The 26,600-nt window shown below is 39.9% G+C and overlaps 1 protein-coding gene across 3 annotated transcripts in view; it reads right to left on the reverse strand.

Moving 5' to 3' along the window:
- PIEZO2 (piezo type mechanosensitive ion channel component 2) overlaps nt 1-26,600 on the reverse strand; it is a 510,005-nt gene that overhangs the window by 184,117 nt on the left and 299,288 nt on the right. For all 3 annotated transcript variants that reach the window (XM_035029291.1, XM_035029293.1, XM_035029292.1), the window contains exons 6-7: nt 22,852-23,062; nt 21,352-21,565 (exon numbers count right to left, since the gene is read on the reverse strand). In XM_035029291.1, coding sequence (XP_034885182.1) covers nt 21,352-21,565; nt 22,852-23,062 — 425 coding nt within the window. The remainder of the gene's footprint in view (nt 1-21,351; nt 21,566-22,851; nt 23,063-26,600) is intronic.

The raw sequence follows: 26,600 nt of genomic DNA on the forward strand, positions 1-26,600 counted from the left end.
GCCAGGACTGATTTTTTGTTATCAATAATACAGTGACAGTGATGAGACTTTTATGGGAAGATGAAAAGAGTTACTTCATTAGAATAGATTCTACTAAACTACTAGATGCCATGCAAGTTGGAAATCAGCAAATAGAGAAAAACATTATTTACTAACCCTCACATATAATAATTTATTTAATTTGAGAAAAATCACAATATCACCAAGATGGCAAATAGGTCATTCCTGACGTCACTCTCTCTCATAAGAAGAACAAATAACTATTCAAGAACAAGACACCAGTGAGAGAATCCTAGAGCACAGGGGTGAGGCTGAAGCACCCCTGCACCACAGACACCAAGGCAGGCTGCATTAGAAGGGTAAGAGAAGTAGCTACAGTTGTCTGCATTGCCCTTCCCCCAGGCCAGTGCAGTACCACATGGAGAGGTCCTCCTGAGCCTCCAGTTCCTCTAGGGAGAAGAAAAAAAAAAACTGGTAAGGGCAGGGAGTGGACAACCAATGCCTCACAGTATTATTTTCACACCCCTACTCAGATCTCACGCCAAAGGGATTGCAGGGGAATCTGTGGGGCTCAATCACTGGGAATCAGACTATGACAGAAAAGGGGGGAAAAGCTTGCAACAACCAGCACACAGAGCCTGGCAGATTGAGTTCATACCTGCCATGCCTGAGTAGCAGTTCCAACCAGCAGTTTTGCTCACTTGCAGAACCTTGTCAGGGGCATACTCAGACCAGGGAACTCAGTGGGATACATATCTGCCTGATACGGATCCTCAGAGGAAGAGTTTTGCTGGCCCTAGAGCCCAGTTTGCCCATGCCCATGTAAGGAGTGGAGTTGTTGCCCCACCAACTGTGGAGTGTCTTCCAGCCCCAGCTCACCAAGAAGGTTGGCCACAATTCATGGAAGCTATGATGCCCAGAGACTCTCCAGTTAAGGGCAGGAAAGGCCAATAGTTTCCAAAACAAAGGCCATGGCCCTGTTCAACCAAAGAACAAAGGGTGTGGATTAGCTTGAGATAAGACAAGGAAGAACTTTACTAGTTTTAGAGCTGCTTTTCTAGCTGCACTTGAGCAGAGAATTAATTTGTAGTCCTATTCATCCCTAAACAGTCTTCATCCTGCCTGACCAAGGAAACTAACCAGAGCATATGGGAAGCTGTGCAGCCCATTCAATGGCCCTACGTACGTGGCACTTGAACACAGAGCACAGACCATGGCTTCCCCCAATGAAAGAGCAAAACTAGTGGCTTCACCTAACAAGAGAATCCGGGGCACACTGGCTTGATTTGGGTCCCCAAACAATGAGCTATAAAGGTACTGAGTCCCAACTTGCTGCCCTGCCAGGGTAGGGAAGCTAATTCATGGCCTCTTCTACTACTAAACATAATATGCAGTCCTGACTATCTAGTAAGCTTGACCAGAGAATCCAGGCAACCGCAGAGCCTATCATACAGCCTTACTCAGGTGGGAACCAAGTCAACAATCCTATTTTATTGTTGTCTGCCATAGGTACACACCAATCATACTCATCCTCAGAGCTTGAACAGTTTTCTCTCCTAAAAATAGACCATAATGGCAGGTCCCACTTGCCCAAGGACAGCACCAGCAGGCACATCCAGAAAACCAAACTAAGTTGACTTGTGAAGAACACTCTCTGCCAAAACAAACCTCTTAAAGGCTGGATGAAGAGGTCAACACTCAAATGCACAGATAACAACATAAGGAATCAAGAATCATGAAAAATGAGTTAAATAAGACACTACCAAAGGAAACTAATGAAACTCCAATAACTGACCACAATGAAATGGAGATCAGTGAACTGTCAGATAAAGAATTCAGAATAATACTCTTAAGGAAGTTTAGTGAACTACAAGAAAACACAGACAACTCAACGAAGTTAGGAAAACAATGCATGAACAAAACAAGTTCAGCAAGGAAATAGCAACCATCAAACAGAGAAACAGAAACCCCAGAATTGATAAACACAATAATTGAACTGAATAACTCAATAAAGAATTTCAACAGTAGGCTCAACAATGCAGAAGAAAGAATTAGCAACTTGGAGGATAGGACACTGGAAATTACTCAGTAAGAAGAACAAAAGGAAAAATAGAATGAAAAAATGAAGAAAGTCTACAGGAATTATGGAATACAATAAAGAAACAATATTCAGATTATGGGAATTCCAGAAGTAAAAAAGGGGGAAAAGGGGACAGAAAGTATATTTCAAGCTAGAATGGCTGAAAACTTCACAAAATTGGAGAAATGGACATCCAGGTCCATGAGGTTTAAAGGACCCCAACTAGGTTGAATCTGAATAGGACTACATTGAGACAGATTATAAATAAATTGTCAAAGACAGAAAGAATTTTAAGAGTAGCAAGAGAAAAGAAAGAAGTAACATAAAATTATGGGTAGATATCTCAACAGAAACTTTTCAGGTCAGGAGAGAATGGGATGATATATTCAAAGTACTGAAAGAAAATAACTGTCAACCAAGAATTTTTTATCTAGCAAAGCTGTCCTTCAGAGATGCAGGAGATACAGACTTTCCTGAATAAACCAAAGTGAGGAAGTTCATTATCCCCAGACCAACCTTATAAGAAATGTTATAGGGTGTTCCTTGAGTGGAAGTACAAGAACACTAATTAACATCATAAAACAATAAAAGGTAGCATAAACCTTGCTGGTAATGGTAAACATATGGCCATAGCTCTATAGTATAGGATTAAGGTTCATAACTCATTTACATCTCTAGGTTAAAAGTTTAAAAAAGGTAGTAAAAGTAACCAAATCATAATATTCTGTTATTAGTTACACAATATAAAAACATGCAAATTGTAACAGCAATAACCTAAAGTGTGAGGGGGAGTAGAAGTAAAAGTGTAAAGCTTAAAAATTCTATTGAAGTTAAATTGTTATCAGTTTAAAATAGATCATAAGTTTAAGATGTTTTATGTAAGCCTCATGGTAACCACAAGGGAAAATCTTGTAGTAATTACACAAAGAACATAATAAAGATGTCAAAGCATACTGATATCAAATGACATCAACACACACACACACACATACACACATACAGACACACAAAGACAGCAGAATAAGAAATAAGGAACAATAATTCTACAAAATAACCAGAAAACAATTAATAAAATGACAATAGTAAGTCATTACCTATCAGTAATTACTTTAAACACAAACAGATTAAATATGTTAGTGGAAAGACACAGAATAGCTGTACATTAAAAACAAGATCCAACAATGTGCTACCTACAGGACACTCATTTAGCCTTAAGGACACACTGAGAGTAAAGGGATGGAAAAAGACATTTCAAGCAAATGATAACCAAAACCCAAAAACAACAACAAAAAGGAAGGGTAGCTAAACTTATATCAGATAAAATAGACTTTAAAAATGGTAAAAAGAGGGATGCCTGGGTGGCTCAGTGGGTTAAGCATCTGCCTTTGGTCAGGTCATGGGCCCAGGGTCCTGGAATCCAGTCCCGCATAGGGCTCCTTGCCCACCAGGGAGCCTGCTTCTTCATATGTCTCTGCCGCTTCCCCTTGCTTATGCACTCTCGTTCTCTCTCTCTCTCTCTCGCTCTGAAAAGTTAATAAATAAAATCTTTAAAAAAAATGGTTAAAAGAGGGGGGCGGAGCAGGATGGCAGAGGAGTAGGAGACCTGGATTTCATCTGGTCCCAGGAATTCAGCTGGATAGGGATCAAACCATTCTGAACACCTACGAACTCAACAGGAGATCAAAGAAAAGAATAGCAGGAACTCTCTGAACAGAAAAGCGACCGCTTTCTGGAAGGGAGGACATGCAGAGAAGTGAATCTGAGGTGATATTCGGGAGGACAGACGGCAGGGGAGGGGGCCTCTGAATACTGCTTCTGGCAAGTGATAGAGCAGCGGAGCACAAAATCAGAACTTTTAGAAGTCAGCTCCACTGAGGGACGTCACTCCAGTGGCTAAGTGGGAAGTGGAACCCTCGCTGGGACAGTGTGATCTCAGGACCCTCGGGGTCACAGAAAGACCGGGGGTGCCTGAGTACGGTAGAGCTCCCAGGTATTGGAGCGGGGAAACCGGCTGCAGAGACGGAGCAGAGGAGTGGGCTCTCAGCTCGGGGTTGCCATAAACCATGATCTGCTGCACAGTCGGGCCCCTGCTCCTCCAGCAGGGACCCAACAAGCGGCAGATCCGGGGAGACTCCCCTTCCTCCCCCGGGAGGAGTGGCACAGGAGCACAACGCAGGGATCTGCTGGGTTTGGAGACCAGATGGGGTTGGGTGCCAGAGATAGAAATGCTCGGTCACAGGCCGGGTGAGCAAAGAGTGTGGCCGGAGACCAGGGAGATGGGAGTGATTGCTTTTCTCTGGGGGCACACTGAGGAGTGGGGCCCCGAGTTCTCAGCTCCTCCGGGGTGGAGATTGGGAGGCCACCATTTTCACTCTTGGCCTCCAAAGCTGTACTGAAAACTTGCAGGTAACAAAAGCTCCCAAGAGGAAACCCGAGCAGATTACTTAGCCCTACCCAGCAAGGGTGGGGCAATTCCGCCTCTTGCAAAGATATTTAGGAACCACGACAACAGGCCCCTCCCCCAGAAGATCAGCAGGAACAGCCAGCCAAGACCAAGTTTACTGATCAATGAGAATGGAAGAACTCCAGCGCTAGGGGAATACAGCACATAGAATTCATGGCTTTTCCCCCCTGATTCTTTAATCTTTCAAAGTTAATTTTTTTTAACAGTCTTTTTTTTTTTTTTTGAATTTTTCTTTTTCCCTTTTTCACCAACATCTTATCAATCCGTTTTTTTAAAAAAACATTTTTATTTTTCATTTTTAGAGTCATATTCTATCCCTTCTGAGTAGTTACCCTTATTTTTGGCATATATATATGTTGTTCTCTCTTTAAAAGTTTGAGATACAGTTTCTTCTAACAGATCAAAATATACCCTAAGTCTCTAGTGTATGGCTTTGTTCTACTCTCCTGCCTGATCACATTCTCTCCCTTTTTTTTCCTTTTTATTTTTTAAATCCTCTTCTTTCTTTTTTCAAACAACTTCTTATCAATTCCTTTTATAAAATTTTTTATAATTTTCATCTTTACAGTCATATTCCATCCCTTCATCGTATCAACCCTTATTTTTGTACATATATAAGTTTTTCTTTCTTTAAAACACTTTAAAAGTGGGAGGCACTTTCTTCTAACAGACCAAAATACACCCAAAATCTAGTGTATGGCACTGATATGCACCAGCCTGATCATATTTGATCATATTCTTTTTTTGTTTATCTTTTCTTTTTTTTCCCTCTTCTTTCTTTCCCTTTCTTTTCCCCTGGTTTCAGGTCTCTTCTGATTTGTTTAGTGTATGTTTTTTCTGGGGTCGTTGTTACCCTATTAGCATTTTGTTCTCTCATTCATCTATTGTCCTCTGGACAAAATGACAAGATGGAAAAAATCACCTCAAAAAAAGAGCAAGAGGCAGTACTGACTGCCAGGGACCTAATCAATACGGACAATAGTAAGATATCAGAACTAGAGTTCAGAATGATGATTATAAAGATACTAGCTGGGCTTGAAAAAAGTATGGAAGGTATTAGAGAAATCCTTTCTGGAGAAATAAAAGAACTAAAATCTAACCAAGTCGAACTCAAAAAGGCTATCAATGAGGTGAAATAAAAAATGGAGGCTCTCACTGCTAGGATAAATGAGGCAGAAGAGAGAAACAGTGATATAGAAGACCAAATGGTGGAAAATAAAGAAGCTGAGAAAAAGAGAGATAAACAACTACTGGATCATGAGGGCAGAATTCAAGAGATAAGTGATACCATAAGATGAAACAATATTAGAATAATTGGGATCCCAGAAGAAGAAGAAAGAGAGAGAGGGGCAGAAGTTATATTGGCGCAAATTATAGCAGAGAACTTCCCCTAATTTGGGGAAGGAAAGAGGCATCAAAATCCAGGAGGCAGAGAGAACCCCACTCAAAATCAATAAAAATAGGTCAACACCCAACATCTAATAGTAAAACTTATGAGTCTCAGAGACAAAGAGAAAATCCTGAAAGCAGCTCGGGAGAAGAGATATATAACCTACAATGGTAGAAACATTAGATTGGCAAAAGACCTATCCACAGAGACCTGGCAGGCCAGAAAGGAATGGCAGGATATATTCAGAGCACTAAATGAGAAAAATATGCAGCCAAAAATACTATATCCAGCTAGGCTGTCATTGAAAATAGAAGGAGAGATAAAAAGCTTCCAGGACAAACAAAAACTAAAGGAATTTGCAAACATAAAACCAGCCCTACAAGAAATATTAAAAGGGGTCCTCTAAGCAAAGAGAGAGCCTAAAAGCAATGTAGACCAGAAAAGAACATGGTGGCAGTCACCTTATAGGCAATACAGTGACACTAAATTCATATCTTTCAATAGTTACCCTGAAGGTAAATGGGCTAAATGCACCAATCCAAAGACACAGGCTATCAGATTGGATTAAAAAACAAGATCCATTGATATGCTGTCTGCAAGAGACTCATTTTAGACTCAAAGACACCCCCAGATTGAAAGTGAGGGGGTGGAAAACCATTTACCATGCTAACGACACCAAAAGAAAGCTGGGGTGGCAATCCTTATATCAGACAAATTAGATTTTAAAACAAAGACTGTAATAAGAGATGAGGAAGGACACTATATCCTACTTAAAGGGTCTATCTAACAAGAAGATCTAAGAATTGTAAATATTTATGCCCCTTACATGGGAGCAGCCAATTATATAAGCCAATTAATAATAAAAGCAAAGAAACACATCGACAACAATACAATAATAGTGGGGGACTTTAACACCCCCCTCACTGAAATAGATCATCTAAGCAGAAGATCCACAAGGAAATAAAGACTTTAAAGGGCACACTGGACCAAATGGACTTCACAGACATATTCAGAACATTCCATCCCAAAGCAATGGAATACACATTCTTCTCTAGCGCCCATGGAACATTCTCCAGAATAGATCACATCCTAGGTCATAAATCAGGTCTCAACAGGTACCAAAAGATTGGGCTCATTCCCTGCCTATTTCCAGACCACAATGCTTTGAAAGTAGAACTCATCAAAGAGTAAAGTCGGAAAGAATTCAAATACATGGAGGCTAAAGAGCATCCTACTAAAGTATGAATGGGTCAACCAGGAAATTAAAGAAAAATTAAAAAAATTCATGGAAACCAATGAAAATGAAAACACAACTGTTCAAAATGTTTGGGATGCAGCAAAGGCAGTCCTAAGAGGAAAGTATATAGCAATACAAGCCTTTCTCAAGAAACAAAAAAGGTCTCAAGTACACAACCTAACCCTACACCTAAAGGAGCTGGAGAAAGAACAGCAAATAAAGCCTAAACCCAGCAGGAGAAGAGAAAGAATAAAGATCAGAGCAGAAATCAATGAAATAGAAACCAAAAGAACAGTAGAACAGATCAACAAAACTAGGAGCTGGTACTTTTAAAGAATTAACAAGATTGATAAACCCCTGGCCAGACTTATCAAAAAGAAAAGAGAAGTGACCCAAATCAACAAAATCATGAATGAAAGAGGAGAGATCACAACCTACACCCAGGAAATACAAACAATTATAAGAACATATTATGAGCAACTCTATGCCAGAAAATTCGATAACCTGGAAGAAATGGATGCATTCCTAGAGATGTACCAACCACCAAAACTGAACCAGGAAGAAATAGAAAACCTGAACAGACCTATAACCACTAAGGAAATTGAAGCAGTCATCAAAAATCTCCCAACAAACAAAAGCCCATGGCCAGATGGCTTCCAGGGGAATTCTACCAAACATTTAAAGAAGAATTAATACCTATTCTGAAACTGTTCCAAAAAATAAAATGGAAGGAAAACTTCCAAAATTGTTTTATGAGACAAAGACCCCATCAAAAAGGAGAATTACAGACCAATATCCTTGATGAACATGGATGCAAAAATTCTCACCAAAATACTAGCCAATAGGATCCAACAGTACATTAAAAGGATTATTCACCACGACCAAGTGGGATTTATCCCTGGGCTGCAAGGTTGGTTCAACATCTGCAAATCAATCAACATGATACAATACATTAACAAAAGAAAGAACAAGAATCATATGATCCTCTCCATAGATGCAGAAAAAGCATTTGACAAAGTACAGCATCCTTTCTTGATCAAAACTCTTCAGAGTATAGGAATAGAGGGTACATACCTCAATATCATAAAAGCCATCTATGAAAAACCCACAGCGAATATCATTCTCAATGGGGAAAAACTGAGAGCTTTCCCCCCCAAGGTCAGGAACGTGGCAGGGATGTCCACTATCACCACTGCTATTCAACATAGTACTAGAAGCCCTAGCCACAGCAATCAGACAACAAAAAGAAATAAAAGGCATCTGAATTGGCAAAGACGAAGTCAAACTCTCACTCTTTGCAGATGATATGATACTTTACATGGAAAATCCAAAAGACTCCACCCCAAAACTGCTAGAACTCATACAGGAATTCAGTCAAGTGGCAGGATATAAAATCAATGCACAGAAATCAGTGGCATTCCTATACACCAACAACAAGTCAGAAGAAAGAGAAATGAAGGAGTCGATCCCATTTACAATTGCACCCAAAACCATAAGATACCTAGGAATAAATCTAACCAAAGAGGCAAAGGATCTGTACTCAGAAAATTATAAAATACTCTTGAAAGAAATTGAGGAAGACACAAAGAATTGGAAAAACGTTCCATGCTCATGGACTGGAAGAACAAATATTGTGAAGATGTCCATGCTACCTAGAGCAATCTACACATTCAATGCAATCCCCATCAAAATACCATCCACTTTTTTCAAAGAAATGGAACAAATAATCTTAAAATTTGTATGGAACCAGAAAAGACCCCGCATAGCCAGAGGAATGTTGAAAAAGAAAAGCAAAGCTGGCGGCATCACAATTCCAGACTTCCAGCTCTATTACAAAGCTGTCATCATCAAGACAGTATGGTACTGGCACAAAAACAGACCCATAGATCAATGGAACAGAATAGAGAGCCCAGAAATGGACCCTCAACTCTATGGTCAACTAATCTTTGACAAACCAGGAAAGAATGTCCAATGGCAAAAAGATAGTCTCTTCAACAAATGGTGTTGGGGAAATTGGACAGCCACACTCAGAAGAATGAAACTGGACCATTTCCTTACACCACACACAAAAATAGACTCCAAATGGTTGAAAGACCTCAATGTGAGACAGGAGTCCATCAAAATCCTAAAGGAGAACACAGGCAGCAACCTCTTTGACCTCATCCGCAGCAACGTCTTCCTAGAAACATTGCCAAAGGCAAGGGAAGCAAGGGCAAAAATAAACTATTGGGACTTCATCAAGATAAAAAGCTTTTGCACAGCAAAAGAAACAGTCAACAAAACTAAAAGACAACAGACAGAATGGGAGAAGATATTTGCAAATGACATATCAGATAAAGGGCTAGTATCCAAAATCTATAAAGAACTTCTTAAAGTCAACATCCAAAGAACAAATGATCCAATTAAGAAATGGGCAGAAGACATGAACAGACATTTTTCCAAAGAAGACATCCAAATGGCCAACAGACACGTGAAAAAGTACTCAACATCGCTCGGCGTCAGGGAAATCCAAATCAAAACCTCAATGAGATACCACCTCACACCAGTCAGAATGGCTAAAATTAACAAGTCAGGAAATGACAAATGTTGGTGGGGATGCGGAGAAAGGGGAACCCTCCTACACTGCTGGTGGGAATGCAAGCTGGTGCAGCCATTCTGGAAAACAGTATGGAGGTTCCTCAGAAAGTTGAAAATAGAGCTACCATATGACCCAGCAATTGCACTACTGGGTATTTACCCCAAAGATACAAATGTAGGGATCCAAATGGGTATGTGCACCCCCATGTTTATAGCAGCAATGTCCCCAATAGCCAAACTGTGGAAAGAGCCAAGACGTCCATCAACAGATGAATGGATATAGAAGAGTGGTATATATATACAGTGGAATATTATGCAGCCATCAAAAGGAATGAGATCTTGCCATTTGCAATGACGTGGATGGAACTGGAGGGTGTTATGCTGAGGGAAATAAGTCAATCAGAGAAAGACATGTATCATATGACCTCACTGATATGAGGAATTCTTAATCTCAGGAAACAAACTGAGGGTTGCTGGAATTGTGGGGGGTGGGAGGGATGGGGTGGCTGGGTGATAGACATTGGGGAGGGTATGTGCTATGGTGAGTGCTGTGAATTTTGCAAGACTGTTGAATCACAGATCTGTACTTCTGAAACAAATAATGCAGTATATGTTCAAAAAAAAAAAGAGGATAGCAGGAGGGGAAGAATGAAGGGGGGGAATCGGTGGGGGAGATGAACCATCAGAGACGATGGACTCTGAACACCAAACTGAGGGTTCTAGAGGGGAGGGGTGTGGGAGGATGGGTTAGTGTGGTGATGGATATTAAGGAGGGCATGTTGTGCATGGAGCACTGGGTGTTGTATGGAAATGATGAATCATGGAACACTACATCAAAAACTAATGATGTAATGTATGGTGATTAACATAACAATAAAAAATTTAAAAAAATGTTAAAAAGAGACAAAGAAGGTCATTATATAATCATAAAGTTGTGAATCCATCAAGAAGAAGATATAATAATAGTAGATATTTATGACCCCAACTTTAGAGCATTTAAATATATAAAGCAAAAGTAACAGAGCTCAAAGGAGAAGGAAACAGTAATAGAATAATAGTTGGTGATTTTGTTATCTCACTCTCAATAATGGAGAGATCATCCAGTCACAGAATCAATAAGGAAACAGCAGATTTGAACAACACTGTAGACCAAATGGACATAACAGACATATACAGAGCATTCCATTCAACAAAAGCAGAATAAATATTCTCAAGTGCACATGGAACATTTTCTAGGACAGACCATATGTTAGGCAACAAAACAAGTCTTAGAAAATTTAAGAAGACTGAAAGCATACCAAGTATCTTCTCTGACCACAATGGCATAACACTAGAAATCAACAAAAGGAAAATTGGAAAATTCATGAACACATGGAAATTAAGCAACACTCTCTTGAACAACCAATGGATGAAAGAAGAAATTAAAGAGGAAATAAAAAAAACTTTCTTGAAACAAATGAAAGTGGAAATACAACATCCCAAAACACATGAGTGCAGGAAAAACAGTTCTAAGAGGGAAGTTCATAGCAATAAATGCACACTTTAAAAGGCATAAAGATTCCAAATAAACAACCTAACTTGACACCTTAAAGAACAGGGAAGAGAAGAGCAAATGTATCTCAAAGCTAGCAGAAGAAAGGACATAATAAAGATTAGAACATAAATAAATGAAAAATTTAAAAACAATAGAAAAGATTAACCAAACTGAACGTTGGTTCTTTGAAAAGAACAAAATTTACAAACCTTTAGCTAGACTAAACAAGGAAAGAAGAGAAAGGACCCAAATCAACAAAATTATAAATGAAAAAGATAACATAGGAAATCAAAGAATCATAAGAGGCTACTATAAACAACTACACAATGACAAACTGGACAACCTAGAAGAATTGGAAAAACTGTTAGAAATATACAAATTACCAAGATTGAATCAGGAAGAACTAAAAAATCTGAATAGACATAATAAGGAAATACAATCAGTAATAAAAAATCTTTCAACAAACAAAAGTCCAGGACCAGATGGGCTTCACTGGTGAATTTTACCAAACATTTAAAGAAGAATGAACACCAATCTTTCTTAAACTCTTCCAAAAAAACCAAAGAGGAGGGAATACTTTGAAATTCATTTTATGAAACCAACATTACCAAAACCAGAAAAGGACACTACTAGAAAAAGAAACTATAGGCCATTATCTCTGATGAATACTGACTTAACAATTCTCAATAAAATACTAGCAAACTGAATTCAGTGGCATTGAAAGATCATTTATCATGATCAAATGGGATCTCTCCCAGGGATGCAAGGATGGTTCAACATACTCAAATCAATCATTGTGATACATCACATTAATAAAATGAAAAAATAAAATAACCATATGACCACATGATCATCTCAATAGACACAGAAAAAGCATTTGACAAAATTAAACATCCATTCATGATGAAAACTCTTAACAAATTAGTCATGGAAGGAACATATTTCAACATAATATAGGTCATATGTGAAAGCTCACATCTAATATCATACTCCAGGATGAAAAGATCAGAAATAAGACAAGCTTCCCACTCTTACCACATCTATTTGACATAGTACTAGAAGTCCTAGCTACAGCAATCGGGCAAGAAAAAGAAATAAAACATATCAAAATTGGTAAGGAAGAAATAAAATTGTCTCTATTTACTATATTATATAGTAAATAAATTACATAAATAAATAAATAATATATATATACAAAATTCCATATATACATAGAAAATCCTAAAGACTGATATAGTATAGACAAATCCTAAAGACTCAGTGAAAAACTGTCAGATACAAATAATGAATTCAGTAAAGTTGCAGGACACAAATTAACATACAAAAGCCAGTAAAGTTTCTATACACTAACAATTAATTTTCTTTCTTTTTAAAAAAGTTTTTTAAAAAATTTATTTGACAGAGAGAGAGACAGCGAGAGAACACAAGCAGGGGAAGTGGTAGAGGGAGAAGCAGGCTTCCTGCTGAGCAGGGAGCCCAATAAGGGCTCAATCCCAGGACCCTGGAATCATGACCTGAGCTGAAGGCGACACTTAATGACTGAGCCACTCAGGTGCCCCTACAACTAATTTTCTGGAAAAAAAAAAAAAAAGACATTGCTTCCATTTATGATAGCATCAAAAACAATAAAATACCAGGAACAAATTTAACTAAGGAGGTATAAGATCTCTTGTAGGAAAGCTATAAGACATTGATGAAAGATTCCTAAACAGATACAAATAAGTGGAAAGATATCCCATATTCATGGATTGGAAGAATGAATATTGTTAAAATGTCAATACTACTGAAAGCCATCTATGACTTAATGCAATCCCTATCAAGATTCCAATGGAATTTTTTACAGAAATAGATAAAACACTCCTAAAATATATATGGAATCACAAAAAACCCCAAATAGCCAAAGAAGTCCTGAGAAAGAAGAACAAAGCAGGAGGCACCACACTTCCTTATTTCAAGCTATACTATAAATCTATAGTCATCAAAACAGTATGATAACAGTCCGTCTTTTCTGTTTATTTTATCTACATGAAAAGACGATGTTCGTCGAACCTATTGTGGTAATCACTTCATAATATATATAAATCCTACGACCATGCTGTCTGTATGCCTTAAACTTATACAGTGATGTATGTCAAATATTTTTCATTAAAACTGAGGGAAAAAAAAATCATGCTGTATATGCCTTCTACACAAAACCTACAGAGAAAAGTAGAACTAACATTTCTTAATCGCCTTCTGATTGCCAGGCCTGGGCAGACCCTTGTACACATCACTGCATCAATATTCACCACGGCTCTCCCATTTTGAAGACAAAGAGCAAAGAAATTAAAAAAACATAAACCGAAGTCTCTCAAAAATAAGAGATAAACTGGGTCCCTGAGAAACACTGAGTATGAACAGAAATAGAAATCTCTAATTTCTTCAAAAGTGAAAGCTACTGGGCGCCTGGGTGGCTCAGATGGTTAAGCGTCTGCCTTCGGCTCAGGTCATGATCCCAGGGTCCTGGGATCGAGTCCCGCATCGGGCTCCCTGCTCCTTGGGAGCCTGCTTCTCCCTCTGCCTCTCTCTCTCTGTCTCTCATGAATAAATAAATAAAATCTTTTAAAAAAAAAAAAAGTGAAAGCTACTTTCTACATTAACCATATTAATTAACTTTAACCATCAGGGATAAAGCTACTTTTGAATTTTGTAAATAAACAAAAGCAAAACCATCATTTTTTTCTCAAGCAAAAACTAAATATTTGCCAACACCACAAGTAAGGAACCACATGTACTGTAGCCTCCTTAGTTTCTCGCTGAACTTGACATTCACTAACTGGGGACAAGGTACCACAGAGCAGCGCAGTGGGACTGCTGTGGGCGCCCGGACACTGAGAGTGACCTCTTGGGGAAATAATCACCCCATACATTGCATAGCAGGCGGCCCCATCTGCGGCTTCAAGTTCAGGAAAAGCCTAAACAAGTTTTACTTTTTCTTGGTGCACAAGGAAACGAAATGCAAGGGTTACAGGAGACAGAGCAGAAACGAGACTGAACAGAGATTTCCTGAAAGCAGTGTGATCAGCAGCGTTAGAGCCTGAGGGTACCCGGGCCACCAAACCCATCCCTAGCAGGGAGACACAGTCACAGCTGATCACTATGGTCCAGTGCAGCAAGTGCAAGGAAGCAAGTTTGCATAGAGTAATTCTTCTGTGCTTCACAGAAGGAAACATGGAAGGTTCCACAAGGAGGTGCATGTGCTGGGTTTGGAGGAAAGAGTAGGAGCCAGTGGGATGAGGAAGTAGGACATTTCCCGTGAAGGAAACAGCACAAGGGGCAGAGTAGCTCAGTGTTCTCAGGGAACAGCAGCTGAGGTGCCAGATAAGCTACACTGTCAGATATGGGGAAGTCAGTTTGAATAAGAAAACTATTTTATGTATGTTAATATGATGTCTACAACAATAAAATCAGGTGCTTTTAAATACAAGCCCCACAGGGCCCAGCATTTGGTGAGTATTCTCCTATTTATGACTCCTCTTGGAGACAAGCACTATTCTGGTCCCTATTTTGTAGGTAGGGAAACCCAAGCACAGAGCATGAGGTAACGTGGTGCCCAGATGCTCTGTCTAGAAAGTAATGGGGCCAAGATTCAATCCCGAGGTGTTGGACTCCAGAGAATGAGTTTGCAAGCTTTAGCACAATCCTCTCAATATCTATCATAAGAGAATGGAGCCCCACTTTGTCCTTGATCACCGGGATAGCACTGGGGCAGAAAGGTCCTGCCCTGTTGCAGCGTGGATGCAGGGGGGCTGCTCTTGCATGTATGAACCTGATAGAATGAGACGACGGCACTCTCAGGTCAGCCACTGTCTAGTCCCCACAGAGAAGAGAGCAGATTTTCCATGAAGACGGAAAGGAGAGCCTTCCTGGGAGGTGCTCTCAATAAGCAAAAGGTGAGAAATTTGGTCCACAACATTTCATCAAGGCTGAAATTCTGGAAAGTGAGGGTGGGAAGTTTTAGGGCCCCTAGGGTAGACAGACGTCCTGTGCCAAGGCTTGTCCCCCTGATCAGAAGCAGGAGCTACTCCACACACAAGGCCAGGTGTCCTGGCTGGGTAGGGCACCCCATTTCTGAGGGACCCTGGGTCCACAATGCACCCACTTGTGGTCCTAAGTGACCATAAGTTTATGGCAAACTGCCCAGCTGGACTCAGGGGTTCTATTGATTTTGCACCTATTTGTGGAAAGCCAATTTCTCTTCTGGCTTCTATTTTTCATCTTTCAGATAAGCGCAGGTGAGCCCTGCTTGAGACATAAGAACAAGGCACATCACTAAGAATCTTTTCAGAATGAAACCCACAGTTTGGTTTTCATTATATCACCTACCAACTCTATAATTCTATAGATATCTGCCAGTGCCATCTTTTAACAAAAAGGTAAAGGAAAAATATTAACTTCTTTGGGTGAATTTACAGTCCTTACCATGAAAATGTCCTTCTTTACATTTAGTCCCCCCACTGGACCGCTTTCAGATGAAATTCTTGCCAACTAGTCTCCATTAAAAACAATTTAGTCTTTCTGTGCTGTTTTTGTAACGAAACCTTAGATTACTCCAACAAAGTGCAGGCGTAACAGCAATCTGGGGCTGGGGTGAAAAGCACGTTCCTTTAAATCACCTGAATGACAGACAGCTTATAAAGCAAACTGCAGCAGACCTAACAGAAAAACTGATTGCATTGTTCCATTTTTCTAAAGGACCCACTGGCTTCCCCAAATCAGAAGAAAGACATACAGCATTGAGGCCTTTATTATTCCCTATATATTATTGACATTTTTATGACTAGCATTAAGAGAGTGTAAATATAATAAATGAGATTGTACTCTTAATGCTTGTTTTATAACATCTTTCATAGAATAGTTAACTCATGATGTTGGAGTTTTAGGTTTTGTTTTTTCTTTTTTACATTGTTTTAACACTGAAATAAACATAAGCTTTTCCTTCACTAAACATAATGTGTTTTCTTATCATCATTATTTACTTAAAAAGGGTAACATAGGGCAAATAGCTGTATATTTATTTTATAGAGAATCCTACTTTCACAGAGAATGGTCCAAAAATCTCTCTCATTCCTTCCCGCCCTTTCATGTTCAAACTTCACATCTTAAAGTGAAGAAGGCAGCAAATGAAGAAATTGAATTTGGGCGAACAAGTCCAATGTCTGCAGTTAACTCCTGCAAATGTTCTTGGAAAGTTCAGGAGTTGGAACGAAAGCCAGTTGAAGATCAGAATAGACAATTTATAAGAATGACCTACTCATCCCAATGCGTAACATACGCAAAATGTCCATTAATAGCGTTTCAAGTGTCTCCATCATAATTAAGAAAACGATTGGCATTTTAGTCTCCTGTCACATCTTCCACCCTGGCCTACATCAGAACTTTTACCTGTTTTATCGAGATAACTCAAGATTAACAGACAAAGAACCCACTTCTTGTCAGGATTGTTTTTAGCGGAGTTCAACTCAAAATTATTTTTGGTATCACCTTCACAAGGAAACATGGTCAGTGGTGCGCTGCCAAACTGTTACAACGGGTTTTTAATTCATGCCACTAATAAGTAGAAGTTTATAGCATCCAAACGCATTTTACAGCCTTTCAAGGTGCCTGCCATTCATGATGATACAGAACAAATCAGGTCCACCTGCTCTCGGCCCCAACCCTTCTGCACCTGCACACCTTCTGCACTTTTAATGCAGAAAACCTGCGGGACGCAAATTGTCCAAGACTCAGAGCTTCATAAACGTGGCCAGCGCCACAGGTAGGAAAACAGGTGAGGATAAGCACAGGTGTAACTGGAGAACTCTGAACATGAGCCCACCACCTTTAATCTTGCTTCATGTCTTTCAAAATATGAGGTGTTTGCTGTCTATAGAAATTCCCTTGAAAATACAAAACCTTTGGAAGAGATTACACACTGCATTAGCAAAGCCAAATTTTGTTTAGTTCACCATTTTTGTTAGGGACACCTTCCAGAAAAAGCAGTTGTCATAGGGCTCTATTCTATTAAACAAATTACGTTGACTGGTACATTCATGAACTTACATACAGTTATGTGGATTTGTTCTGAAGTTTTATTTTGCTTGATCAACCCTTAGAAAACAGTATGTGCATTATGATTCAAAGTTTGTTTTAAAAAGGCACATATATGCCTAGGAAAAATTCTAGAAGAATATAGACTCAGAAATAAACAGTATTTATTTCCAGAGGTTAGGATTACATTTTTAAAAGGTGGTTCTCCTTATCCTTCATTATATTTTTCCAAATAATCATCAACAAGTATGTATTATACTAATGATAAGCAAATCAATTCAATTTTTCTAAAAATAAAGATAATTCTGACCAGAGAGCGCTTTTGAAAGCTTTTGAGAGGAGAAAAATGGCTTGGATTCTTTTAAGAACAACCACATCCGAAGCTGGATATATGCGCTGGAGTCTCTGTGGTTATGAAATTTTTGACAAATACCCACACAAGATGAGTTTCTTTTGCCACTTTCCAGCTTATTTTCTACCAACTAAGAATTTGGGTTTAATAACAATGCACTGGAATTATGCCTTATGAAAAAAACTATTATTTTAGATATGTTAATTTCCAAGCTTTCTAGGACTATGATGCAATGCCTTATTATCACCAAGTGAATGGGGGGAGGATGGGAATCTACAACAAGGCAGTGTATTTATATTTATATTTATATTTATATTTATTTATATTTATATTTATATTTATATTTATATTTATATTTATATTTAATTGTTTAGCTCAAACTGTCTATACCCTAATAAGCAACTTAACTTTCAGTGACTTACCTCTATGAGATTATAGTAATGGACCTTTTAAACTGTTTAAATGGATCATCCATAAAATGTAATTATAATTACATGTAATGTGATTATTATTACATGTAATAAATTAGAATTATAATTTTGTTTGTGACAATTTGAGTGAACAATAAATACGGTATGTTATTACCTCATTAGGACTATTATTTTCTACATCATAGGTGGGCAAGCCTTGTTTACCACCTGTTTGGTTACAGCTTATGAGCTAACAATGGTTTTCACATTTTTTGTTTTGTTTTGCTTTTATATTTTTGAGTGGCTGGAAAAAATCAAAAGAAAAATAATATTTCATGAAATGTGAAAATAATATGAAATTCAAACTTCAGTGTCCACAAAGTTTTACTGGAAGAGGACAGCACCATTCTTTTAAGTCTGCCCATGACTGCTTTTGCTAATTACGATGGCTTCTGAAAAGAATTGTGACAAAGTCTAAAATATGTATTAGCTGATCCTTGATACAAAAAGTGTTTTCAAGGTGGTTCTGAATATTATCTGTATTTCCCATCATCAGTCTCCAGATGGCAGAAAAGAGCCTTGAACTGGGGGGAAGGGGGATTATTGGCATGTAGAAGATATTTACATTCCCAATTAAATCACCCCGTGAAAGTCAGCCCTTCCAACAGTGCAAAACATTTTTTCTATGCATGTTCAATAAACCAAAAATTAAACGTCTAAAAGAAACCAAAGGATTCATTTAGTCTAGAACTACTGTCTGTACTGAAATTTAGCATTTATTCACTCCTGCCTAAAATAAATAAACATTACATAAATCTGCACCATTAAAGAGGCTTCTCAGTTATAACCAACACATGAAATTGTAATATATTTAAAGTGTACAATGTGATCATTTGATATATGTGTACATATATGTGTACTTGATTAGTTCAATCAAGTTAATTAACATACCAATGAACTCACATCATCCCCCCCGCCTTTTTTTTGGTGAAACTGCTTAAGATCTATTCTCTTAGCAAATTTCAAGTATACAATATAGATACTATTAGCTATAGTGGGCCTGCTACACATTAGATCTTCATAATTTATTCACATCCTAAGTGAGTTTGTATCCTTTTACCAGCCTGTCTCCCTTCCTCCCCACATGTCACCCCCAGCAACCACTTCCCTACTCTGCTTCTATGGGTTGACTCTTTTAAGATTCCATATACAAGTGGACAAGTCTGTCTGACTTATTTCACTAGCATAATGCCCCCAAATTTCATCACGTTGTCATGAGTGGCAAGATTTCCTTTTTTTTTAAGGCTGAATGATATTTCATTGTGTTTAGATACAGATATATGTATGTATGTACATATACACTGCATCTTTTTTTATCCATTCATCTGTCAACGGGCACTTAGCTTGTTTCCATATTGTGTTTCTTCAGTTTTGATGTGTCTATAACTTTCTTCTCTCTATAGACTGAATTATACTTGTTAAACCTCCAGATTATGCCAACTGGGTTTAGAATTAGGTTGTACGTGTGTTGAGTACTAACTTGTTTTAGTGGTTTTAGAACTTGAATTTTTTTCTAGCATTGTGTAGACATAGCTACAAACTAGACAGATTTTATGCATGAATCAATAAAAGCAAGGTGAGGGGGGCCACACACACATTGCTGCTTCATATTTACTATCCCATGAAAACCAGATAAGGATCCCTTGAAAGAATGATGCAAATCTCTATCATCAGGATGATAATATTACTTATGTTCTTTTAAATTGCAGGTTTCTCATTTCTCAACAAGTGGACAAAAAGCACCTACACCACTTCCCAGACACATCAGAGGCAAGGAAACTGGCACCGCTTTCATCCCCCTCACATTCTCTCCCGCCATTTCTGTTCCCCTTTATTTTTTCCATAACTTCCGGTTATAAACTTTTCCACAGAGACAGAAACTTAAAACAGGACAATGGATAACCCAATGCCAATCATACATTTTCTTGTATGCCCACACAACAATCATGCACCTGAGAATTAACAATGATTCTATACAATCAGCTAATAACCAATGAACGTTGAAACTTCCCCCATTTAACCTCAAAATGTCTTTTAGAGATTTATGGTTGAACCAGGATGTAATCTAGAATTGGGCTTCACATCTGTTTGCTGGGTTTCCCCAGTTCTCCTTTAAACTGGAACTGTCCCTCCCCTCACTGCCTCTACACACACTTCTTTTTGTGATGCTGAGTTTTCTAGAGATCGGATCATTTGCCTTGTAGAATCCATATTTCGGATTTCTCTGATTGTTTTCCTGTGGAGTCATTATTTTTCTATCCTTTATAAATTACTGTAATCAGGGGTTAGGTCTAAAAGTTTAACAATATGATGCTGTATACTTCATATTACATCACATCACAAGTGTGAAATGTTGAGCTATCCCACTTTGGGTAGTACTAGTTTGATCAACTGGTTGCAGTGTTGATCACCATTACAAAGGTTTGATTTTCCCTTTGCCATTGGCGAATAATCAATGAGGTTATACGTTGTCATTCTGCAAACATCTTTTAGCCCAACAACCTTTTCAAGTAATGGTTTCAGTTTGCAATGAGAATCAGTATTTCATTAAGAACTGAGAAACAGTAATTTTCTAATTCTATTATTCCTTCCCCTTTCATTAGCTGGTGTTATCCTGTAAAGGTGGGTTTTGTCTCATCATGAGAATCACCTAGAACTCCTTCTAAAAAGTCAAAGTAAATGCTGGATTCTTTACCTTTAATTCCCATTTTTCAAAGTAAGGAGTTGGTGTAATGGTTGTCTTCAGTTGAAGCAAATTAGCTCTCTATCTCTCTTTCCCCATGAATTCATGCCTTCTTATTTTTATATTTTTACAATCAAGTCATTATTATTTTTGATGCTCTATTATTTGGCCCGTGAGAGCATCCTCCAGCTGGATGCCTTAACACTTTTTTTTTATTCTTTGATTTAAAATGTTCTCCTGGGATCTCTTTCCACAGCTGAGACCAAACAGCAGCCTCCCCTCTCTCCATGTCCCAGCAGCACCTCTGTCTGAAGAGACCTTCTACTTCCTTCTAGATTTTGTCATTCAATAACTTGAAAGCGCTAGATTGCTTCTCCCATCCCCGCCACACTTTGCTGAGCGCATTAATTGGCATTGAGAAGAACTCCTGCAAATTCAAACAAGATCATAAAGGAGGCCTAGCTCCCCTTGAAATGTCTTCACCATTTCTCTTACCTCGCATAGTAGTCATTGGGTGGAACCGCTTCTTGAAAGAATTGGAACTGGTATAAATAAAGTCCAATCAAGTGCCCCGCAGTGAAAATAGCCAGCAGAACACAGAGACAGCTGAACAGCAACGGATCGAACGTGCGGCACCAGGACCACCAGGTGCACAGACCCAAAAATACAAAGAAGTACACAGATGAGGTCAAAGATGGCAACATCATACCTAAGGAAGAAGAGATACGGTCATGACAAATTGCACAGAACCAGAAAATCATTTACCACTCAGGAAATGTAACTCTTGGAGATTATGGACATTTCCTTCATATGCTTTCAGGGATGGATCAAATTATTAAAGTATGAATCACATTTTATTTATTAAATCAGAACTTATGCTATTTTTGTTGTGAAAAAATGTCATACATAAAGTGATATTTATAAATATAAAGAAACAATATGATGAAGAAATTCTTCCCACGGTGTTTGAGCAGAGTAAACATCTACTTTTCATACAATAGAATTTAGCATATTTGCTTGCCTGTTTCCATCTTTCTACTTCCCCCCCAACTTTTCAGGAGTACTTGTGTGTCCATTCCAACTTTCCCTGATATCATTTTTTATAATGACTTACTTTTTTTTTGGTTAAGTAGGATTCATAACAATATTACATCTGTGGCAAAGTCTCACTAAAACTTTGCCCTATCCCACAAAATTTGATTTGCACTATTACCACAAGGGGGCAGGTAAAGTGAGGTAATTCTTTGACAGGCATTTAAAAACCTTGGTGGGGGGCATTTTGAAATGACCCTTTGTTAAAATATTGGGATATATTTCTCGAGAAATTCTATTCTCTTTCCCACTTTTTAATTTCCCTCTGAAAAAACAGCCACGTTGTTTCATCTCGTGCGCTTTCCACGAAGAGGTATGGCCTAAACTTCCCAGCGGCTCTGGGCAGCGCCAACAGTGGGATGGAAGGAGGGAGAAGATGGAGATAACATTATTATGGAACAAGCGGTCGGCAGCCAAGATTTAAAGGAAGTGAGTGTCTGTGCTGCAAGATTACAATCTGAGGAAGAAAAATAGTATATCCTGGAGAGTTAAATTAAGATTACTAAGGACCCAGTGTAAACAGACATGCTTTCAGAAGGCACACATGTGGCTCCGGAGAGGGACACCAACATTCTCATCAGAGCCCACTGCCCTTCCCGGGCTCTGGGGGAGAAGAGTGGTTTTTCGGATCTACACATAAAACATGACATCACTTAAGACATAGGAAAAGATGGCTTTACGGAGGTTGACAGAAACCAACTAAAAACCCAAACGCTACAGCTGAACAGGAAAAAGGATTTCTGTTGTGTGTGCTGTATACACGTGGCCAGTCTTCCAGCAGCTACGGTTATGCGTTTGGTGTCACAGACCAGAATGGTTTCTCCCCGTATTTTCTCCTCAGCCATGTCTTCCAGTATTCGCCAAAGTGCTACCTGTGCTCCATCCGGAGCCAGAAACGCTCACCTGACGAACCGAGTAAAATCGTCACCACGACCTTTCCCGCGGTGGTGATCATGTTGCCGATAAACTCCTTAAGCTTGGAGGCCACAGAGGCGAGTCTGCGGAACATTTTTAATTTTGTGCTCTCTTCCACCTCGCCTTCAACACCGTCCCCTTCATCTAAATCCTCTTCGTAGATCAGCACCTCTTCTGGATCTATTTTTTCTCCTCCAGCCTAAATAACGGAGAAACACAAAACACTGCAGTCCAGAACTCTGCCTCCCCACCCAGCAGATTATATGGTTTGTAATTTATGGGTCAGTCAGTGAGGTGAACTTCACAAACCAACAGAAAACTGCAGACAACCACTTATGTCCCCCCCAGGTCTCTGACAGTGCTTGTGAAAGCCCAAGTCACTTGGATCTTTCCTAAAGAAGTAAACAGGAAACATCACCAATCAAAGGACCCTGAACAGCGTCCTTTGTCTGAGCCACATGAACTCATTTTTTATACACAGAAGAAGAAACTGAAACATCTATCAAAATCTTAACTTTCATCAATCTGGGTTCGGTTCCTCACATTTATGGTCTGCCACCAAGGTGATAGGTAGTTTGATGAGAGTATCTATGACTTGAACCAAAATGGTGGTTCAATCAGTGCTTATGAAATCCCTTTTCTTTCTGAAGTAAATTCTGTCCATTATTTTAGTGTTTCCTGGCCATGGGAGGGTGAGTGGTCTTGGGTTACTTGACTAGATATACAGTTACTTCCTATTTTATCCTTTTAGAGAATGATATACAGATTCAATCCTGAATGCTTCAGCCCATCAGTACTATCATCAGAGATTTGGGGAAGAAACACATGGGCAGAATATATACATATTTCTATGCATTACTTTATTTATTTATTTTTAAAGATTTTATTTATTTGACAGAGAGAGACACAGCAAGAGAGGGAACACAAGCAGGAGAAGTGGGAGAGGGAGAAGCAGGCTTCCCGTGGAGCAGGGAGTCTGATGCGGGGCTCGATCCCAGGACCCCGGGATCATGACCTGAGCCAAAGGCAGACGCTTAATGGCTGAGCCACCCAGGCGCCCCTATGCATTATTTTAAACTGGGTATACAAGGTGTTTTTGTCTGTTTTGTTTTTAGAGACTACATCAAAAGGTTTTTTGGCTAATTAGCTTTTCCTAGAAGGTTTAGGATTATTTTTTAAAGTTGTTAGAAATAAGCCATCATTTTAAGACAGAAGGTAGTTTCAGATGCATGAGGTTTTATTTACATTTGCCCCTAGGCTAGCAGTCTTCTCTTAAGCCCAATTGAAAATGCACTAGCTGAAGAGCCAGAAAGGTCCTTAGGCCCAGTTCAGACATCTCTTTAAGGTTTAAAGAGTACAGCCCAGCCTTTCCATTTTTCCCCTTTTAAAGGTTTGTTGTTTTTTTTTCAGCCCAGCCTCTCCATTCTCCTATTTTAAAGGTTTTTTCTTGATACACTTAGTTCAGATATTTAAATAATATTCACTAATGGTAACAACCTCTAACTATGCCCACGTGCACTAAAGGAAGCCAACAAAGGAAGTCTGGTAGGAAGTTCAAGTTAGTCCCGAGTGGCCTGGAGAACTCAGAGATCTTCTCTTTGCCTAGAAGGTACACGCCACTCGTAACTTCAGCTGTCCATTGCTGAAACCAAGGGGCCAGGATGCACACTCACCCTCCACACCACACACACAGATTTAATCTCGGGCCTATTCAAGTCTATATACCCAAGTTGGGTTCTATTGTATTCCATCATGACACATTTGCATCTTTTCCTGAAGGAAAAGGGATATCTCATGCTTATTCATGAAGACTTCTCTGCAGGTTCAGGGCCTAATATGTGCTAGTATCTCCTAAGAGATGCAGTGATAAACATGGAGGCAAGTAGAAAATTAACAAGCTGAATATCTCTCAGTAACAAACCCTAGTCAGAGAATTAAAATAGGGTGATGTGACTGTGAGTAGCAGGGTGGCTATTTTAGGTTCTGAGGTCAGGGAGAGCCTCTCTGAGGAGGTGACATTTAAGCCACCATCTGAATGTCACAAAGTCACCAGCCATGTGCAAATCCTCAGCAAGAACATTCCAGATGGAGGGAAGAGCTGGTCAAAGGCACCATGGTAGGTTCAGAAAGAAGGCACATGTTCTCTGACATACTTTCTCTTCTACCAATTCACCCTCCCCGTTGTGAGCCGATGAGCCCCCTTCCTACTTCATTGAGAGAAGGGGGGCTAACCCCAGGCTGGCACATCAGCCTACCAACCTAAAGCTCACCTGTGCAGCAGGTAATCAGGCCCCCCTGTCCTGTGACTGTGGATGAGCTGCATGCCTTGAGACACTAGGGAAAAGGATGGTCCCAGCCATCCTCCCCCCTCTGCATTACCTCATGCTCCCTCTCCCATATCTCCCCATCAACAAACAAAACATGCCTCACCATCTCCAACCCACACCCCTTCCAACCCATATTTGCCTCTCGAAGTGACTCTCCAAGAGTTGGCTAAAAACATGGCGTCACTTCCCCTACTCCTCATTTCTCTTGAACTCACTCTGAGTCTGATCGCCAATCACTCCACATAGTGAGGGCTATGACGTGGTCTATTGCACATGGTGATGCCAAGGGAGACCGCAGCGAGGAGGCTACTGCTGTGGTCGAGGAGGAGACAGGAGCTCACGGAGCTGAAGAGAGGTTGGTGTCTCTGCTGTTTGTCTTAAAGGTCAAGTCAGCAGAACTCACTGGTAAATTTGATGTGGAGGGAGGAGGGACAGAGAAGAATCAAAGACAGTTCCTGTATTTTTGTCATTATTGAGGAGATGGGGATGGGGATAAGCAAGGGGGGAGCAGGTTGGGGGTGGAATTCAGTTCTGAGATGGCTATGTTGTTGGAGATGTTACAAGGGCAGCCAGCACAGGGATCTGGAGGGCTGGAGGGAGGTGGAAACTGGAGAGGTCTATCTGAATTTCAGTGGTAGAGTGATGGTTTCTAAAGTCAGGGGTCTGATGAGATTACCTGGAGAGAATACAGAGCTTGCCCACCTCTCAGGCACTACCACACCTGGAACCAGTCTGTCTCTCCAGCCTTACCCTAATCTTTGCCTAGAAGCTCCGCCTGTAGGAAACCACGTGGGGAACCCAGAGTCCACAGGCTCTCTTGGCCTTGGGACATGCTTGGAATGTGTCCTTGGCCATAGGATCCCCTCCCAAGCTCTTAAGGCCCCCACGTCCCATACCAGCTCTTCCTTTCCACCTGCTCTGGCGCCCCCAAGAGTGTCTGTGGGGACCCATCCAGAGAAGCTATTGCTATGGCACCCACACCGCCATCCACATACAAACCATCTGTTCATGGGGCATGTGTTGCTTAATTTCTCCCTCACAGCAGGGCGACACATAAAAATCCTCCCTGAGGAAGAAAGCTGGGCCCAAACGTTCAGTGACCGTACTTGAGAAAGGAGACCCTGAGAGACAACACAGCTAGAGCCGCCGGGGAGACCCTGAGAGACAACACAGCTAGAGCTGCCAGGGGAGACCCTGAGAGACAACACAGCTAGAGCCACCTGGGGAGACCCTGAGAGACAACACAGCTAGAGCCGCCTGGGGAGACCCTGAGACACAACACAGCTAGAGCCGCCTGGGGAGAGCCGCCTGGGGAGACCCTGAGACACAACACAGCTAGAGCCGCCTGGGGAGACCCTGAGACACAACACAGCTAGAGCCGCCGGGGAGACCCTGAGAGACAACAGAGCT

This window comes from Mirounga leonina, unplaced genomic scaffold (genome assembly GCF_011800145.1).
Source record: "Mirounga leonina isolate KUSES-001 unplaced genomic scaffold, KU_Mleo_1.0 Mir_228, whole genome shotgun sequence".
Taxonomy (NCBI): domain Eukaryota; kingdom Metazoa; phylum Chordata; class Mammalia; order Carnivora; family Phocidae; genus Mirounga; species Mirounga leonina.